The 21733-nt window shown below is 33.9% G+C and overlaps 1 protein-coding gene across 1 annotated transcript in view; it reads right to left on the bottom strand.

Moving 5' to 3' along the window:
• The window catches only part of LOC117175590, a 222672-nt gene that overhangs the window by 57207 nt on the left and 143732 nt on the right, over positions 1–21733 (bottom strand). The window contains exon 4 of the mRNA XM_033365298.1: positions 10426–11061. Coding sequence (XP_033221189.1) covers positions 10898–11061 — 164 coding nt within the window. The 3' untranslated portion in view covers positions 10426–10897. The remainder of the gene's footprint in view (positions 1–10425; positions 11062–21733) is intronic.

Here is a 21733-nt window from a genome sequence, read left to right as displayed (position 1 = left end):
GAATAGGTATTAAATGTTTAATTTCGTAAGTCTCTGTTTCTGGGATAGGAATATGAATGGAGTAGACAAATCTATTCTTTGAAATAGCCACGTTAATCGTTGGGATGCCGATAATATGTTGGAAATTAGATTTCTTCAAAGGGATGGTGTATTTAGTGTTGAATTTATCTTCGAACTCTTTCATTTCGCTTATCAGGATTCCTGGTGTTAGATGTTAAGGGTGAATTATTCCACTTTTCCCGTCATTTATTGCGTCTATTAATAAGTTAATATCTTCACTCAACTCATCGACTATCATCATGCAGACCGTCATTTCATTTGAAGTCGCGATACTTTGAGTGTTTCGGTTTGTTCCGTTTGCCAGCTGGTTTATGCGATTAATTGTGTCCTGGCTATGCAATTCGAGAGTCTTAAAATCATTAAATGCTGAGTTTAATAAGACTTTAATGATTCTGGTTTGATTGGATATGCTTTGTGATAATATTTTATTATTGTTAAACAATTCATCAAGTTCTTCATTAATGTAGGTCATATCCTGTGAACTGAGAGTTCCAAACAGTGTTTTCGAAATGTCTCCTGCAAAATTGAAAAGTCCTCTCTTAACACGGGTTCTACCTAATAGCTGATCTAGCAGATTTTTCTGATTCTCTAAACGTTCTATACGTGAATTGATGACTTTGAGCTCAAATTCTTCAGGGCATACATTGCAGAGGAGGTTCGACGCAATCGCATAAATTTTTCGCAATGAGACGAATCGTTCTTCTATATTATCCGTACTTACTCCAAGGCTGAGGTTCCAAGTTTCGTGATATAGATTAGCTTGTCCCAGCTCTTCTGAATAGATAGTTACTCCGTCCAGGTTACTTGTACTGATTTCCGCTTCGACTACACTCAGTAGTAACAAGATGAGCAGTACCAAATTCATCTGGAAAATTATTGATAATAAGGGATAAGTTGATTGGCGTGTATCTTAGTTCGTTTGTCGTTAAAAAGTACAGTGTAGTTGTTATTTTCTTGTTTCTCTACAATTACTGCTGGTCCTTTCCATGAAGGAGAGAGTTTGTTATCTTGATGGTTGTTAATAAGTTTGACAAGATCTCCAGGTTCATAGATTCCCTGCGGTATGGCAATTCTCGAGTCTTGCAGTTTTTTGTACTTGAGCTTTTGTGTTTCTATTTTCTCCTTAGCCTTCTTGAGGTAGTGTTCATGTCTACGCTTCCATAGGTCAAATAGTTCTTCATACTTGACATTAGGTGTTGTGCTTAGCATTGAGGGCAAATTGGCCTCTCTTCCAAAGGTCAGTTGAAAGGATGAGTATCCTGTACCGTCATGCTTCATAGTGTTGTATGCCATGCAAATTATTATCAGGTTTTGATCCCATTCTGTGTTATGGTCCTAGATGTTTGTTTTTAATAAATTCTTAATCGTCGAGTGGGCTCTCTCAAGGGCTCCATTGCTTTGTGTGTGATAAACTGTAGTTTTTATATGTTTAATTCTAAACAGGTTTTCAAAGTTCTGTACTAGTTCGGATATGCAATTTTGTCCTTGGTCTGTTAGGATATTCTTAGGTGCGCCGAATACGTATATGTAATAATCAAATAACCCTTCTATAATACTTTCCGATTCCGTGTTCTTCAGAGGTATTAAGATCAAGAATTTTGTGAGCATATCTTGTATGCTGTGGATGTATTCATGCCCTAATAGTGTCAAAGGCAATGGACCGAAGATATCCATGGCTATTTTGTCGTTAGGGTTGACAGGCGTGTCTGGGATGATTGCTTCACACTGTCTTTTAATTCTTACTGTCTTTTGTAATTGACATACTGGACATCGTTTAATGAAATGAATAATTTCCTGTTCCATATTTTTCCATTCTCCAAGGGTTCTGGCTCGTTCGACAGTCTTGTTTTACCCAAAGTGTTGAGCAGTAATTGATCCGTGCGTCTATAAAGTGGTATTGTGAAATAGATAGCTTGCAGGCCATGCCATCTATATTTATCTTATCTAATACTTTCAGCCACTCGGTCTCATTAAATTGAGGTAACTTATAGAGATGTTGCTTGACTTCCTTTCCGTTCCTTGGATATGGTTCTCCAGAGCTTTCCACCTGCGTTAGGTTTTACATGTTCTCTACTGGGTGTTCTATTAGTAATCCATTTTTTATATTCTTTGTGTAAATTATCTCTTCCATCCGTTAACTCTTCGTCATCCGAGATGAGTAGATCTGCATCCATGCGACGGCGGTAAGAACTTGTTGACGGTTGTGGTAAAACATTTTCCTCTCTGGACTTGCTCGCTGTTTCTTCTCCTATTAATTCATCCCCTCCTTCCACGTCCAGCTCAACTTCTTCTGGTGTATTTTGTAGAGAATCTTCTTCTTGTTAAATTGAAAATAGTCTAGAAAGGCAATCTGTGGCTTTAATTTCCTTTCCTTTTACGTGTTCGACAGTGTAACTATATTCCTCCAAACGTAATCTCCATCTTAACAATCTTGAAGAGAGATCTTTCACGTTGTGTAGCCATATTAATGCCTGATGGTCCGTTTGAATTGTGAACTTTCTTCCAAGAAGATACTGTCTTAACCTTTTGCATGCCCAAACTATTGCTAAAAGTTCCTTCTCTGTTGTATTTTAATCATCTCGGCTTTGTTTACCGTCCTTGATATGTAACAACAGGGGTGACCGTTTTGGGATAATACTGCACCTAATCCGTGATTAGATGCGTCTGTCGTTAAAGTGAATTTCTCCTTGTAGTTTGGAAATCTTAAAACCGGTGCTGAGCATAATAGTTCTTTTATTTGTTCAAAAGACTCTTGACAATTTGTTGACCAGTCAAAAGGTGTCTCCTTCTGTGTTAGATTTGTAAGAGGCTTACAAATTTGAGAGAAATTTTTTATAAATTTTCTATAATACCCTGCGAGACCCAAAAAGCTCTGAACTTGGGTTACATTCTGTGGTGGTTTAAAATCCCGTACTGCTTGTATTTTTGCGGGGTTAGGTTTTACACAGTCCTCAGTTAACAAGTGTCCTAAATATTCGAGTTCCGGACGTAAATACTCGCACTTGTCAGGCTGAAGATTTAATCCCGTTTCTCTCAGTCTGTCAAATAGGCTTACTAGGTTCTCGTTGTGTTCTTTTAAAGTTGAGCCGATACGTCAATGTCGTCGAGGTAAACAAAACATTTTTTTCCTACCAATCCTCTTAAGGCATTGTCCATCATCCTTTGGAAAGTAGCGGGAGCATTTTTGAGTCCAAAGGGCATTCTATTAAATTCAAAATGTCCTTCTGGTGTTGAAAAAGCCGTATACTTTTTTGAGGTCTCACTCATTGGAATTTGGTGAAACCCAGAGCTGAGGTCAAAGGCTGAAAAGAATTTTGCATTCCCTAATTGATCCAAAATGTCTTCAATGATGGGTAGTGGATAAGCATCTTGTTCTGTGTCTTTATTCACCTTCCGAAAATCGATTACTATTCGCCATTTCTTCCTACCAGACGCGTCTTCCTTTTTTGGGACAACCCAAATCGGTGAATTGAAGGGTGATTTTGAATCTCTTATGACACCTTTTTCCTTCAATTCATGCATTTGAGTTTTTATTTCCTCTTTATGGCATTCAGGAGGACGGTAGGATTTTAAATTTACTATTTTTCCTGTTTTTAAAACGATTTCATGTTCCACTAGATCAGTGCATGGAAACGGGTCTCCTTCAAGGTTGTAAATATCACTGTAACCCGCTATTATTTTCCATAATTTAGGAGCCTCCGCTTTTTCTACGTGCTTCAATCTAGTCTTGCTTAATAAATCTTGAATCCAGTTTACCTGGTTTTTTCCACTAAAGTAGCACTCATTCTATTTGTTTCTTTAATTTGCTCTATTGCTTCGTACTCGATTTTTTGTGGTATTATCAACGGGTCTTTATCATAATTGTACAGGGGTACAACTAACTCTTCATTTTCTATTTTGTAAACACCGTCAGGGATTAATTTGTCATTTTCTATGTAAATGTCTTGATCTTTGTCAATTACTTTTATCCGGGTTATTTGTGCTGTATTGCCAGATAAAAATGTTCCGTCCTCATAAAGGGGTAACTTTTTATTGTCTACGTAAAGGAAGTTCTTAGTCAAATGGTATTTATCAAACGCGTTAAAAAAAGGCAGGCCGTTTTTTCATATCAAATGGTGTCCTTTCTGCTGGTACTTCCGATTTCTTTATTAGATTTATCGCGTCTCCGGAATCTACTAGCAATCTGTAGGAAGTTCCGTCTGAGTGTCTATTATGTATGGACTGTAATCGTCCGGTAATTGCTGAAACTCTGCAGATTCCTCGTAGTTGTCGAGCTGGTTTTGCTCTTCCTCTGTTACTCCGTAACATTCTAGCGGGTTTTTTGAATCCTACATATCCAGAATATTCTTTACTCCCGGTGGTCTTTTCTGGTTCGTTCCGTTGTGAAAACCCTGTTGCATAAGTTTGATTGAGCATTGTCTCTCAAAGTGACCTGTTTTCTTACAATAGTTACAGGTCATTTGAATCCTCTGCTGTAAGGGCAATCCATGGTTAGGGACGTCGGAGGGATGGTTCCGCATTTGTGGCTGCTGGTTTCATGCTGTGGGTGATCCCGTGCTTCTCATCGGCAGTCTGTTGTTGTGGGATTGTGGCGGTCGAGGCGCATACAAAACTTTTGTACGGAGGCTTTCTCTACACCACACTTCTGCTTCAAGTGCCTCCTGCAGAGCTTCCTTCAAACATCTTGGCTTTAAAGGTCGCACTTGATTACTAACGTCTTCTCGGAGGTTCATCGCGTATCTTTTAGTAGCTGATTTTTCCTCCATTTGAAGGGCTAATTTGCGCTCTATTCCGGACGAGTATTCGGACTGAATTATATAAATTAACTCGTTATAGGCACTTCTAAATCTTTGATTATAATTTTGTACAGTATCATGATTTTGCCGTATAACTTCTAATCTGCTTCTACAAGTTTCCAGAGTAGCTATAGTTGCTAAATTCATCCTAAGGGCACTGTATAGATCATCATAACTGTTTATATAACAATTCCTAATTGCTCTTTTAGCATTCCCAATCATTTTTTCGGTTATGATGTAATCTAGTAATAGATTTGGTTGGGAGCATCTGTGCTTCGCACGCTTAACCGTATTAACGAAGTCGTGCACACCAACTTCGTCGTGACCATTAAGGACTTCTACGGTGCGGATAATATCTTTTGCCTGAGAGAGAGTTTCAAAGTCCTCTATCGCTGTTCGTTGTTTCGCTAATATGTTGCCCTTCTGTGTTGAGACATGAGCGAGCATTGTCACATGGCACGCACTTGTGTGAGTGAAGGAATTTGAGGGTTGCCTTCCATCTGTGTTGCGCCTCTGTGTGGCATCGTGCAAGGAAGTAGTCGACTGGCTCAAAGTCGTCGGTTGCCTCGCTGCTGCGTTACAACTCTGTCTATTGTCGTGTGGGGATACAGACAACCGTCTCGCATCGGCTGTTAAGGAATGCGGTGGTTGATCACCGGGTCCAAAGGTTCCTGTTGCATGCATTGACGTTACACTGCTGTTCGGCTCGCTTCTCGGTGTATTGTTATGTGCGAGTGGCGTTTGCTGGCACATACCATTTTCTAAGGAATTCGGGACTAGGGGAGCAGGCTGAATGGTTCTTTTAGATGGTCCAGGTGTTACTTCCTCGTTCGAAGATTTACGTTCTCGAATGGACTCGTCCTCTGTTAGAAGGGCATTGCTGATCCTAGCGAGATCCTTTATCTCGTTGGCCCTTTTTAAATTTCCCTTGTTCAAAATCCTCATGTCGGCTCTCATGGTGCGTTGCACATCCTCGATTAATTTTAATTTTCTTAGGATCAGCAATAGTGGATCCGCAGTTTCACTGGTCAAACCATCCCTTAAATCTTCTGATGACATGGTGATTGCGGTTCTAAACGGATTGTCTAATCCGCGTGAACTGCTATCAGAATCCGAAGAAGTGTCTGTTTGTGTGTGGTATTGTGTGCTAAGATTTTCCCTATAGGCGTGGAACGCCAGTTTGTCCTATTTACGAGTGTCGGGTGTGAGTGTCGCGAATCGCGTTATTAATTTTACAATATTTGATATTTTTAAACCCTTCACTTGCGGGATCGTGCTACAACAATGCCTCAAGCTTAATTCAGAGTAAATCGTCGGTTTATTAGAGGAGATAGAGGACGTGGAGCACCGACGTCGTACCTACTGACGCCAGCCTATTCACCGAAATATTTCCTCACTTAGTCTTATCGAAAACGCCGATGCAATTAAATCACCGTTCGACGCAAGCGAAAAGGACTTATCTACTAAGGAAATATCTGAACAAGATTCGTAACTATCTTGAAACTGAAATAATGCTTACTTTTTTCGGCTTTCGTCTCGTTCCGTGTCAGCCAGGTAGATAACAATTGTACTTCGACGGCCGTAGACGTCCTGCTGCTATGCGGCTGAATCGGGCGTGGCTCGATGATGCGCTTCTTTCAGAGGCATATCGCTTGGCTCAGCGGGCTCTCTCTGGGATGGGAAGATCGTCAGATCTTTTACCAAGGTTCCGTAGATGCCTTGGGAGTCTCGGCTTCTGGTGGTCGTTGCCTGGGCTGCGAACAGAATCCGTAGAGTCCTGGTTCGAGTCGAAGATCCTCGTTGTTTGAAATTACTGGGGGTTTTCCGTAGATACATCTTCCCCAGGATATCGTAAACGGGATCCTGGCAGGATCGCCAATTTTGTAATGGTCTGGAGAAATAATAGACCTTTTCTTTGTATAAGTGCCTGAACTGTGAGACAGGACTTCTCTATTTAATTTCTTTACTGCTAAGAGGTAGGAAGCAGACTGACTCCCTACAGAAGGGATGCGTTAAAAAACCTTTGTCATGCTAAGGCCCATGCCTAGACGAAGAAGTGGGGAGAATAGCCGATTCTATTACAATAGAATAGTCGATGCTGTTACAACACACATTTCCGAAAAATTTGTTTTTATTCTTTCTTAAATCGAAAATTTCCTTTTTTTGTTACAAAAAGTACCATGTGCACCAGGTGCTGAAAGTAGACAGTTGCACCTCTTATGAAGTTTACAGTATTTCCCAACGGCTCATATTCGTGTCATTTACGGCTCGTCTTCGGCTCGCCTCCAATTCCCTTCCGACTCGCCTACAACTTCCTTTCTATTCGCAAAAGACGTGATTTTGGCATATTTTTGAGGTTATGTACTGTTGCTCCGCCCTTTTTCTAAAAAATTGTACATAACATTTTAAAGTATTGCTCTTTCCCTTTCAAATGCCTTTGAGTTTGCTAAAATATTTTTTTTTCGCTAGGATATTCTATTTTGAAAATTTCAAATATTACGAATTGTATAGGCCCGGAAATACACAGGTGTATATGCTATAATTTGGGGGTTGTGGGTTTGGCGTTTGTGGGTTTCAGGTTTGTGATTTTGGGGCTTATGGGTTTTGAGTTTGTGGGTTTGTGGGTTTTGAGTTTGTTGACTTGGGGTTTCTGACTTGTGAGCTTGGCCATGTAGGTTTTAGCTCGAAAAAATACACAAGAATAGTAGTCAGAACTATAGCACATATACACCTGTGTACTACCGGCCCTGTAAAATTTTTCATATATGACATTTTCAAAATAGAATATCATGGCAAAGGAAAAAGGTATTTTAGCAAAGTCAACGGCATTTGAAAGAGAAAGAGTTATACTTTAAAATGCTATGTACAGTTTTTCGAGAAAAAAAGAAGGCGCGACGGTACATAACCTCAAATATAGATCAAAATTACGTTTTTTGCAGCTTTTGTTTAGAATATTTAACCATCCTGATGTTATAGATTATTTCTCAGCCCGGATTTGGATCCAGCGAACTCAAATTGACCGGAAATGGCTAGTCTCATCTATTATACAATTTTCATGTCGGGCTGTGTAATTTGAAAAACAATTTGTATGAATTCTTCAGGTTTCTGAGCTTTATATTGGAATAAAATTATTTTTTTCTCTTCAATTAAAGGAACATATTTTAAGTATTGATATCAGGTCCAAAAGCGTCTTATAAGTTAAAATGTCGTTTCGTATTTCATTGTCAGATGTCTTTTGGTTAGTTTACATAAACAAGAAATCACTTGAAAGTTCTGTCTGTGCTGAAATGATTTTTATTATCATAAATTCCAAGCCTTCATTACAATGAAATTTAAATTATACAGCATTCTTTAAAAACTTTGCGTTTCTCCCAAATTGACCAGAACAGTAAAATGATTTCTTATCTGTCTGGAGTACCCACAATACATCTCAGAAGTAAATATGAAAAACAAATTGAACGTATTAGCTCCTTTTGCACGCATATCAATTTAAAAAAATTCATTTTTCTTCAATTTTGCAGACCGAAACCAATTTTGTTCTGCTTTGAAGTTCAGGAGCCTTAGGGCTCTTATGAACCATGTTATTAACATAACTACTGAATTAAAGACAAATATTTTTAAACAAATTTTTGGATTTCGTTAAAATAAACGGTGGCACTAAAGAATCATGGCTTTTATCAATTTAAAGAATTTTTTTCCAGTCTGCCTTAATTTGTTTCTCATATAAAAAAAAACAAGTATTAGTGGTAGGAAAAACGAAAATTCTTATTTTCGTATTCATTTTAGTAAAAAAGCGTCAATTTTTTATAGTCGATGAATATCTGGCAAGGGCAAAATTTTATAGATTGTAGCAATGGGGGAAAATTTCCTATCGCAAACTACTATTTATAGCTTGCGTCGTTCTCGATAAAAATTAGATTTTTTATCGTCAAAACGAAAAAAAATACATTTTCCTCCCAAATGCATTCTATGATTATTTTCTTAGCTCAAAATAACCAGGGAACAAACCAGAAATTCTCATCATTCTAAAAATTCTAATCGGACGCGGCTCGCTTCGCTCGCAAGTGCACAGACTTTTTAAAACTAAAAGTTAAAGCATCAAACACAGTAATTTGGTGATTTTGATTTCTCTTTTGTTAAATCTCCTTCGGCTTTACTGAGCACATTCTCATCACATATCTCGTTCTTCGCACTCGAGTTTGTCCATGAAATTTTATATTATTTCCATAAATGTATATTCTTATAATTCAGAACATGCATTGGTATTAAAAAACACATAGTTTCATTCTTTCGTTGACAAATGCATATTCTTTAAACATATTTTGTTATTAAACATTTTATTCAAAATTCCGTCGTTTTTTCATCAACTGAATTTGCTAATTTCCAATGTTATTTTTATGATTTAAACGTTAGACATACGGCCTACACAACAGCCTTACCGTTTTTAACTTCTAAATTATATCCTTATCCTCAGGGATCCAGACTTTGTAAACTTAATTTTCTAGCATATCGTGTTCTACATCGCAGTTCTGGTGCCCTATTGCTTTATCTCCTAAAAATTCACTAAAAAAGTCTCTCAAAGTCTATATAGCGGAGAGTACAGTTACAACAAGAGTCCTTTAGGTTCGAAAAAATATATATATATATTTAAACACATTTATGTATTTAACAATCTTTAAAATACTATGGAATTTTTTAATGAAAAAATGTAATTTTTGGAATATCCATTATTTTTTATGCCGTCAAAATTAGAATTTTCGATTTTTCAAGAAAACTCGACAAGTTGTTAAGATAATCATGTAGCGAATTAAAAAATAAACATATTTCTTCTCTTGACTTTTTTTTATATCTTGCGTTATTTGGCTTAAAATTCTCATTTTCATGTTTTTTTAAATTTTGTAAATGCTATAACTCTGTTCATTTTTGGTTTTGTGGAAAAAGTCATTAGAATAAATTGTTCATATATTTCAATGATATAAGTATCCGTACAGAGAATTTTTGAATTTTGAAAAAAAGTTGTATCAAAAATATTCAAAGTGCGCTATCTTCTTGAATTTTTATCCAAAATGGCAGACTAACGAACTCGAACTTTAGTTTAGGACACAAATCTAATACCTTCTCTGAAGAAAATGTCAAAATAAATAAATTCGTTATGAATAATTTATATATACTTCTGTTTTTGGTTTAATTCGTAAAAAAATAGCATTGAAACATAAAAAAATGTTTTTTGGATGAGATGTAAAAACGAGAAACTAAATATGTACCAAATTTTTTATTAGAATTAATCCATGGCTAGCCCTTCTGAGCACAATTTGTGACTTCCTGAAGGCGATGCAATTTTAGAATTGGATATTTATAATTTAATGGCCTAGCATTGATAAATTATCCAAGTAAAATATTTTAAAACTTTTAATTGAAAAAGAAAACTCTGTATGCCAGCTATTAGATATTAAATTTGGTATTTAAAATTTCAGTGGCAGAACTTATCAATCACATTAAATGAAAGTCAATATCTTGGATTTACAAATTGTTTTTAAAAATACAAGTAGAAAAGGAATACAAATCTTACTTTGTCATCCTGAGCGACATAACGCGATTGAGGTTCAAGTTGTTCAATTGGAGTTTGCATTCCACGAGCTTCTACATGCCTCTGGTGAACATCCCTGTTTACTCTTCTTGGCGGTGTATTACTTATTTGTTCTTCTCTTTGCCGTGGTATTTTTTTTGTGTTGGAGTTTGTTCCATTACTATAAGTAAATGATTCGACCTATTTGGCAGATTTTGTTGTGATGGCTGCCGAGTTTTTTTTTCTTAGTAGTGACTTCGACCTATTTGGTGAATTTTTTTGTGGTGGCGACTGAGCTTCTCCTAAGAATGACTGAATGTTTTCTGGTGGAATTGGTAGTAGTGGCGTTTGCGGAGTTCCTCTTGGGGGGGCTTTTTAGTGCTGGTGACTGATTCCGTTTTGCTACATCTTCTTTCCGTGGGATCGTAGTCATTATTGGTGAAACTTTCTCCAAGTCTTTCACCCGAGAAGTATTTCACCCGAGAAACCAACTTTTTGGCGGCAGAGCGATGTCTGGTGGTGTGATACTTTCTTTTGGCAAAGTGAAATGACGGACTTTTCTGATCTCATCGTCCTGACTTAGTAAAACGGTTTTATCCGATTCGGAAGATTGATTTCCTCCCAATTGATATTGTTCAACTGGAAAAAAAAGAAATTATTTATAAATTCACGATTACTTAATTGAATGCTTACAGTTATAAATAAAGAAGACCTTTTGTAAAGTCATGTATGTATATGTCCAATTGAATTTTTAAACGGATTTAGTATAAAATAGATTTAATGTAACAATTTTTGGTGAATACATTTATTCATATTTAAATGAAATTCGCATTCGTTTTTTTTCGACGTTCGGGAGTACAATTTTCTCATTTCTTATGTTGCCTATTTAAAATTTCTATGATTTTATACGTTTCTTTTTTATAAATCAATCCATTTTTTGATTAAACACAAATTTAGCTAATGATCTTAATGTTCAAATTCATAATTTTTCCATTTTCAATTATTCCATAGCGAACGATTTATTTGATAAATAATACAATTTCAATTCGTTAGAATCTTAAATGGTTCAATTTCCAAAATCTCATTCTTAAAATGTTCAACTTTTAACGTTTTCATATTGTCATTTAACTTCGCGATTCTTCAATTCAAAATAAAATTCTTTACTGTCCCGTGCAGAAATTGCTCAACTTATTCCTGAGTTCCGATCTGGGCCCGATCGGATTTTCTATATGTGGCCCCAAGGGGCCAGATGATGTGGCTTGCATCAAAACCACGTCGGGTTGGGTTAGGTTAGACAAGATTATGTCAAGTTTTCTGTTATCGTGGTGATATTGTTTTTCTTTTATAGAACTTAAAATGTCAAGAGCCAATAGATTGCGAGTTCGGAATCACAGAATTGCTGGTGAGATTTCTTATAACCACAATGAAGGCAAAGGTAAGCTTTAATTCTCTAGAATCAACATCACAATTCATTTTTATCTTATGAAGATTTCCAGCAATGTATTCGAGAAAGCGTCGTTATTTTGAGCGCATTTACTATTTATGTGAATAAAAAAAGGTTTTACAGCTTTTTGGACTTTATATTTTGTTGCTGATATTGTGAAAATAGAGATTACCTTCTATCAAATGCATACGTTTCCGGATCAGTAACATTATAGATTAAATGCTTTTTATATTTTCTCGAAAATAACCTCACTTTTTAAATTTCACTCCACGTGCCCCATGTGCATTAGTCGAACAAAAATCATTCCAAAAGAATATTACGAAGATTCAAAAATATTTATAGCTAAAATTAAATTGTGCGCGCGCGTGTGTGTGTGTGTGTGTGTGTAATTGCTCTAAATTTGAACATTGTTTGTCCAAGCATAATAGTTTTCTTCAAAATGAAAACTCTTATCGATAAATTCAAAGATTGCAAACAGATAATGTAATGTAGAATATTGAAGTTTTGTTAAATACAAAGTTGAAAAAATATTAATATAAAAACTTTTTAAATTTTACTAATTATAGAAATAAGAAATTAAAGGGGCCATGTCTGGGCCAGACCGGGTCCCCATTTTGGATGCCCAGATCTGGGCCCGGTCGGGTAGGGCGTTTCATTTACGATCTGGAGCTAGGTAGATTACCCTATCGGACCTACATTTTTCCCGATCGGGCCCCGACCGGCGCCACACCAAGATTTCTGCACGGGATATAGTGCTTCGACTTCGAAATGATAAAATTCAAGTCCTTTTTCTAATTAAGTTGTCCAAAATCGTTCGATATATGGTATATATTGTTTAATTTTAGATGCTACACAGTGTGAAGGAATGCACTCTTTTCGTTCAAGAATGTTCAGAGCAGTCGATTTTGGTCCAATTTTCATTTTTTTTTTCAAATTGAAGTTCATTAAATTCTGAAGAGCTTGACGTTCCGAATTTTTGACTCCTGCACTTGTTTATTAATATTTGTTTAACTCAACGTATTGAAAAACTGAAATTTTATACATAACATTTTTTACGCTTTAATAATTGATTAGGTAAACTTTATATTGTCTTAAATTAATGTTTAGGGACTAATAGAATACAGATAATTTGTTCATTATTTCATTTATTTGTTATAAACAAATTTTATGAACAAATTAGCATATAGTCTTATTATCGGTAAAAACATTTCTTTTTGCTAAAAGTGCTTCATATTAATGTAGGAATTACATTTAATTACAAAACTAATTTAAAGTTTATAATAACCATCGTTATAGACAATTCTTGTGCAAAATATTAAAATTGCGAATATTTTCAAATTATAATTTTCTTCAGTCGCCAGAACGACTTCAGGTATTCCTTAAAATAATTAATACTTATTAATATTTGATCAAATATAACAATTAAAATTGTTATAACCAAATTATATAAACAAATTCAACATTTTGGCCCTTTTGCATAGAAAACCTTTTTTTTGTACTGTAAATGTTTCAAGCTGTGAGACGAATGACTGCTAGTCACAAAAATATTTGAGAGTTTAACAATAACTATTGTTATAAATAATTCTCATGACAAAATATTCAAATTTAAGGTTTTATCCAATTTTAATTTTCTTTAATTGTAAGAATGGCTACGGATATTCCAAAAAAAACGTACCTTTGATAATATTTAGTAAAATATAACAACTGAAATGTTTTTAAACAATCTAGATAAACAGATACGAAATATCTCTTAGTCCAATGCGCATATTTCTGAAAGAGAATATTGAAATGACTGAAAGTTATAAAAACAAATCTGAGGAACTCAGGAACATCTATACCGATTCTGGCCGTCAAAGTAAATTTAAATTGGGTAAAACCTTAAGTTTAAATATTTTGTCACAAGAATTGTTAATAACAGTGGTTATTTTTAACTTTACTTATATTTTTGTGACTAGCAGTCATTCGTGCAATAGCTTAAAACATTTACAGCGCACAAATATTTCTATCCGAAAGGTCCAAAATTTTGAATTTGTTCACCTAATTTTCCTATATATAAAACTCGTAACCTCCATTAGTTAAAGCACATGGTGAAATTTTTCTTATTCGCACGTCTTATTCTCGTCGTTAGGGCGAAGGCTGCGGTGTGGCATGATGGCGGGAGGAAAATGATAAGGTGCTGAGTTACTATGATCCGCTCATTTATTCATGTCCCTAGTAGCACGGAAAGTTCCAGGAACGTGTCTGAAACGTTCCGCGGGAACATTCGGAACGTTCTCTGAGCGTGTAAAATGTCCGCCGCTTGGAAACGTTCCACTGGGACCTGTGACAAACCTTCCATTATTGTTATTTTTAATAACAATTATCTCGTAAACCGTAAGAGATAGGTAAAAATAGATGTCATGATTGAGTTTTGATTACCGTATACACTACATTGTAATATGGTATCTACATCATAAACTGACATTAATTTTGACGTTCCAGTGGAATGTTCCTGGAACGTCCCTAAGTGGCGAACATTTTATACGCTCAGGGAACGTTCCTGGAACGTTCACACTGGAACGTTCCGAAGGTTCCCACATAACGTTCCAGGAACGTTTTTGGAATGTTCCGTGCTATTATATTTATTATTTTAAGGAATACCTGAAGTCGTTCTCGCGCTTGAAGGAAATTGTGATTTCAAATAATTTAAAATTTTAATATTTTGCCATAAGGATAGTTTATAACAATGGTTATTACAAACTTTTAAATTATTTTTGTAATTAAATGTGATTCTTACATTAATATGAAGCAATTTTAGCAACAACATTTTTTTCATGATTTGTTTATAACAAGTAAATAGAATAATAAACAAATCATTTGTATTCCATAAGTCCCTCAAGATTCATTTGAGACAATACAAAGTTTTCCTGATCAGTTATTAAAGCGTAAATAAAGTTTATGTATAAAATACGAGTTTTTTCATACTTTTAGTAGAAAAATTATTAATAAAAAATAAGAAGAGCCAAAAGTTCGGAGCATCAAGCTACTCAGAATTTAATGAACTTCAATTTGAAAAAAAATGAAAATCGGACCAAAATTGAAGGATATAGGCATTCTTGAATGAAAAAACTGCATTCCCTCACACTGTGCGGAGCATAAATTTAAAAAAATATATTTCGAACGATTTGGGACAATTTAATTAGAAAAAGGACTTAATTGTATAATCTCTAAGTCGAAGCGCTATATAATAATTAATGCTATTTTCAATTAAAGAATCGCGAAATTAAATGACTTTCTCCATTAACAATTATTTATTATGTCAAAAATGTTTGAAACATAATATTTAAAACTTCTGTAATGAATGGATTTTTAAATTGTTTATATCTTTCTAGTTAGGACATAAAAATCCACGCGTGAACACCCGATTTTTTAATAGATTTCTTGAAAAAAGGTTTCTTCATGCTTATCGACTTCCGCAATGTGAAAAAAACTATGTGTTTTGCAAAGAGAGTATATTGTTTTCTAAACAAGGAAAAAGCCCAAATATTTACCGGAAGAAAACTGGGAGATGAAAATTAAAAAAATATTAGCCACTCCCTGACTTCGTAAGAGAAATTTTTGTATTTTGGAAGGGAACTGAAGGTGAACTTCAAAAAAAGAATCGACAAAAAGTCGATCTACTTCGTTCCGGTCCCGGGTTCGTTTCTAGCTGGAACAAAACTGGAGCCAGAATCTCCTTCATAAACGAATATCTTTTTTTTTTCTAGTGTGAGGTTCTGTTCAAGCGATGTCATTGTACGAGAGTACGTAAGTTATTCCCTCCCTCTGACATACCCTCTCACTAGACTACTAGAGATAGGGTAAGCTAGGGTGGGTTTTAGGGCAGCTCAGTACTAAGGAGTTCTTTGGGTTAAAGAATACGAATTTGGGCTCGAAATTGTAAAATTGAAAAAGAGGTCTAAATTATATAAAATTTGATTAAATTGGTTTTACGAGTATCAGAATACGGTTTTTAGGTTAAAATACCAAAATTCCGACTTTTGATTAAAATGTTGAAGCTATTATTAAAATTGTAGATTTCTCTCACAGTAATAACGAGAGGGTTTTCAAGTCCCATGGCACGAATTTAGGGTCAAAATAAAAATAAAAACGAATTTGTCTTAAATTCTGAAAATTTTATGAAATCGGTATATTTTGATGTTTCCATGAAAGGGTTTTTGTCGAGTCTTGAATACAAATTTCCGGTAAAAATTCTGAAATTTAATCAAATTAAAAATTTTTTATTCAATGGGTAGTGCCATATGAAAGTCAAGTCGAGTACATATGACTCAAATTTGCAAAATTCGATTAAATCGGTAGATTTACATGAAATGCGTGACAACCGGGTTTTTAGTCTATAAAAATAGAAATTTGAGGTCAAAATGTAAAAATTCTAAAATTGTACTTCAATTTGAAACATTTAATTGAATAAATAGTAAATAAATAAGACTCTAAAACCCCGCTGGTCATGAATTTCATTGGAATCTAGTGATTTATTAAAATTTTCAACATTTTATACAAATTTGAGATTTTTTTAACTTTGACCCCAAATTCATATTCTGTGTTCTAAATTAAAAAATTTAATAACATTTTCAAAACTTAAAGCAAATTTAGATATTTTGAAATTTTAAACCCGAATTTGTGTTTTTTTTAAAACCAAAACCCCACCTTTTACTGACTTTCATGAAAAATTACCAATTAAATAGAATTTCCAAAATTTGAGTGAACTTTTTGAATTTTTAAATTTTTAATCCATAATCATATTCTGGAAATCAATAAATTATATAGTTCATAAAGAAAATCTAAAGTCATTTAACATTGCATTGCTTGCATGAGTATATATTATAGTGTACAACTTATTTACATAGCGTGGTTCGGAACCGGGACAGATTTGCTTTGGTTCTATTTCCGGTTTCACTCCGGGAACGGATCCTTCCGCATTGAAACCGTTCCGACCCAGAACGGTAACTAAGTGCTTGTTTTTGGTTTTTCATTCTGGACAATCATAGATTCTGAAAAATCGCTTCTTTATACACATTATTAATAATAGTTTATAGTTCATTTGTGAAAAAAATTAAACGTATAAATCATTCATTTTAAAGAAAAAGCAATGTAATACAGTGAAACGCTGAGATAGGGCCCCGTGATATAGGTCCTTCCGAGAATTGACGCCGCACCGTAAGTAGGAGTAAGAGGAGCTGCACGGGGTGAGTGGTGGTCGCTCAGGCGTGAAGAAACAAATGCGTTTTCTACGAAACGGCCCTCTATCGGGGTAAATACCCATATCCTCCAGCCCAAAAATCGGCCCACTTAGTGGGCATAAAGTTTGACGACATCGTTTCGACATCTTCACGACATCCTATGTCCATGTCGTTAAGTCGTCTTTACGATATCGTAAATATTTCGTATGACCTGACGATGTCTTTACGAAATCGTAAAGATACTGTAAAGACATGGACATAGGACGTCGTAAAGTTGTAACAATGTAAATACGTCGCCAAATTTTGTGTCCACTGGGCAGTGTCAGAGTTTCACTGTATTTTAATTACGAGAGACTTTTTCTTGCGCCATTTATATGAACATTCTTTGTTTTTTTTTTCTATCAAATAGTAGAATTTTCAACTGATAATTATCAATTTTGACCCGAAAAATAAACAGTTCAATTTTAAAACAAAAATATGAGTATTCAAACAAGAAGATTAGGTTTCTACTAGAAAGAAAAAATTTCAACAAAATTATTTAATTAAAAAAAAAAACAAAAAAAAACAAGTGAATTTTTAATTAAAGAAGACAAACGTTTTAAAGCAAAAATGGAATAGCTAAATTTTCTGTTAAAAAAATGAATTTTCAACAACAAAAAACGGATTTTTCAATAGAATAATTGAATTTTCAGCTATGATGATGAATTTTCAACTAAAGTTATGAATCTTTAACAAAAAAGATGAATTTTTAACGTAAAATAGAATAGTTTATATTCCTACCTTAAAAGATTTTCATATCAAATAAAATACAATTCAATTTCAACAAAAAGGCGAATTTCAAATCAAATACTTAATTTTTATTTTGAAAAATTAATTATAAAAAAAATCGATAAAATAGTTCAACTTGTTATCGAATGAAATGAATTAAAAAAATTAAAATTAAATTTTAACCAAAAAAAGAAGGCCTGAACAAAATACTCGAATGTTCAAACAACAAACTGAATTTTCTACCAAAAAATCCAATTTTCAACGAAAAAAAATAGTTTTACCACCATAATAAAAAAAATTTTTAAAGTATTAAAATTTTTCAATAGAGGAATGAATTGTTTACCAAAAAGATCAATTTGCAAGCAAAAAGAATGATTTTATAAAAAAAGATCAATTTTCAAACATATACTTGGTTTTTCAACTAAAAGATCAATTTTCGAGGAAAGAAAATCGAATTTTCAAAAAATTAGTTTAATTTTGAACCGACATACATCTTCAACATACAACGTAAAATGTGATAGTTGATACTTCAAACAACAAATATTTAAAATTAAGAGTCGTTGAATTGAACCAAAAAGGTCGAATTTTTAACAAAGCATATAAATTTTCAAAGCGAAAAGATTAGTGAAATTCAAAACTATGCAAGAAAAACTAACTCCATCTAAGATATTAAATTTTTTTTCAAAATCCCATTAGGCGTGTATTTCTATATAAACACAGAATTCAGATTCTTTTCAATTAAAAAATTGATTTTTTCAAAAATACAGCCCAGGTGAAAATTTTGTTTTGTTTTTGGAGAACAGTTATAGATCATCCCAGATACAAACTCAGAAAAAATATTCTCGGTATTTACTTTTTTGGGTTCAAGTCATTTTCACCCAACCACGAAAAATTGTCTATGATAATATATGATGTCAGTGATTTATAATTCCACAAAAATAACGACACATGATGGTATATAATTTTAGAAAAATGTTATAGGATTTCATAATACAAGTTTTCTTTTGTATTGAAATATTGATTGTAATGAAGTTAAAACTTTTCGTACCAATTTTTTGTATACAAAGATTCGCAGAAAAACAATTAGGTGAAATTGAAAATATGGTGCTTGTTATTACGCATACAAAAAAAGGTACATAAAATCACATATTTGTTACAAAATTGCGTATATGAATAATTTCTGGTGAGAAACTTTATTTTTTCCAAAGTCATGTTTTGTACACACACGTGTTTATACAAAATATTTGGTTATGAGAAATGAATTAAAATATACGGTTTACGTTTAAACTGATTTAAATTACATTTTTTTCATGCACATTAATATTTACAAGAATTGAAATCCGAGGTGAAATCATAGTTTTCAAACCAATATTTGTATTTTTTTACGATCAAAATCGTTGTCATCTCGTGGAACTACTTCGTCGATATCAGAAACATACACAATCTCCGTATCTTGACTATCAATATGCAAAACTGAGGCATGGGAAAACTCTTTGATTTCTTGGGGATCACTATTTTCGTTTCTTTCGGCCATAATGCTCACGGTTCCTAATTTTTATGTTTATGGGCTATGGCGTCAATCGAGCGTTCGAGAAAACTGAGAATACTGCGAAGATTGTTCGGCTACTTTCAGTTGGTTTGCCAATGCAAACGCGAATTAGCGAAACAAACGAGACTCGCGGAATTTAAATATGCACCCAGTATCACAACTTTGGCATGTAGAGGTACTGTGCTTGCGCTAACTATGTGTCAGAGGAACACGGTGCGACTTACTATTGCCATGGCGGGTTGTCGCGTCGTGTTCCTCTTAAACGTCCTAGCGCAAGCGCAGTACGTCACATGCCAAAGTTGGGATCACTGTGTGCACCAGACAGAGCAAAAAGTGGAACGAACTAGAGTACTAGACAAACGATCAACGGTCAACAGACGGACAGAAAGGAACACTGTAACGAAACTGATTGATTCACTGAGTGAGTAAGAAAAAACTTTTCGTTAAAAAAAAGGATTAAGGGCATGTGACACAGCTAAATACCTATATTACCGCACTCACTTTATTAGTTCACTGAATGTTTTTTTGAATCTAAGAACTTTTTTTTGTAAATAAAATATCGAGCTGAAACTTTATAAAATGTATTAAAGTGCAATAAAGTACGTTTAGGTACTGCATTTTGGTAGGAACTTCACTGAAAATTATTTCGTCTTTTCCTGAACCTCGACGTTTTTTGAACGTTCGAACTTTTTTTATACATAAAATATTGGTCCTAAACTTTGAAAAATGCAAGAGCCGAAAGAAAACTACGTTTAAGTACAAAGCTTAATAATAAAAGCTTGAAAAAAATTTCAACAACGTTACCAGCTGATGCCGGTGGAATCGATAGTTAAAAATTTTTTTTTACATCTTTTATTATTAAGCTTTGTACTTAAACGTAGTTTTCCTTCGGCTCTTGCATTTTTATAAGTTTGAGACCGATATTTTATGTATAAAAAAAATTCGAACGTTCAAAAAATATCGAGGTTCAGAAAAAAGATGAAATAATTTTCAGTAAGTTCCTACCAAAATGCAGTACCTAAAAGTACTTTATTGCACTCTAAGATATAAAGTGAGGTCAGTAATATAGGTATTTGGCTGTGTCACCTGCCCTTAAATCCAACGCCGTTTTTCCCCCTGATCGCTACGATGTCATCTGATGAAAATGTTAAGGAGGTAAGTGCTCTTTGGTTATTACTAATTCAATCCCAATTTTGGAGGTTAGGACATGTTATTATCAGAGATAAGTTGGGAGATTGCTCATGTAATGGAATAAGAGACTACGTCAAAATTCGACTGCTAAAAGCGCCCTCTTGGTTTGTGGGTCAACTCCTCGGAGTTACTTCGCAGTTTTCGGCATTTTTCAGACGTTCCGCGTCGGTAATTGCTGAAGTTAAAAAATTTTTTAAATGAGTTACCACCGCAGTTACAATTACAGGAGTTACCATAAATGTAAATGATGTACTGCATATTTATTTACCACTCGAATATTAAGTGCTTATATAATTATTCTAGTGATTCAAGATTATTAGTGAGTAGTTATAATGAAAACTACTTATTTACTGTTTAAATTAACATTTTTAATATTATATCGTTACATAGCTATTTATATGCTATAAATCATAAATTATGACTTATAATTTTAATATGTCACCGGAAAAAGTTTTATGTTCACCTATTTTTTGATGACTGAAACTTACTTGCGGGGAAAACCTAGAAAGCATTCTTCTGGAATTAAGTGAGAATTGTATATACCTTTGCCTATAGTTCGTCTATCTGGTTGAACCTAATCAATTTTGGAAATTTTCCTGCTTTTATGGTCTATTTCTGTTGTAAGAATACTCGGTATGAATGGCTGCGTAGTTGTGAGGCCAAAATTACGAAAATAGAATTAGCATCTTATTACGGTTAAAACACTGTTTAAAAAAATTAATTGTTTAAGTTTTGTAATTTTACATAAAAAAATATTCATTTTTTTAAAAAAGGCGAATTTTAAACGACAAATAGTTCAATTGACAAACAAACAAGAATGGAATAAATGGAACACTTGAATTTCCAGTTTAAAAAAATTAATATTTTCAACAAGAAAAATGAATTTTCAACAGAATGCGTGAGTTTTTACCCACTTACCTTGAAGAAGTCAAAAGATAAATTTTCAACCAAAAATGAAATAGCTGAATTTTCAAATAAAAAAATTAATTTCTAACATTATAATTTATTTTCTATCCAAAGAGCGAAATATGCAACTACAATCGTAATGTTTTAACTAAAAATATTTATTTTTAGTTCAAAAAATTAATTTAAACTTTTAAAAAACGGGTTTTCAACTAAGTAGATGAATTTCAACTAAAA

Source organism: Belonocnema kinseyi, chromosome 6 (genome assembly GCF_010883055.1).
Source record: "Belonocnema kinseyi isolate 2016_QV_RU_SX_M_011 chromosome 6, B_treatae_v1, whole genome shotgun sequence".
NCBI classification, from domain to species: domain Eukaryota; kingdom Metazoa; phylum Arthropoda; class Insecta; order Hymenoptera; family Cynipidae; genus Belonocnema; species Belonocnema kinseyi.
Note: the sequence above shows the minus strand (reverse complement) of the source record. Positions and strands in the feature narration are given on the sequence as shown.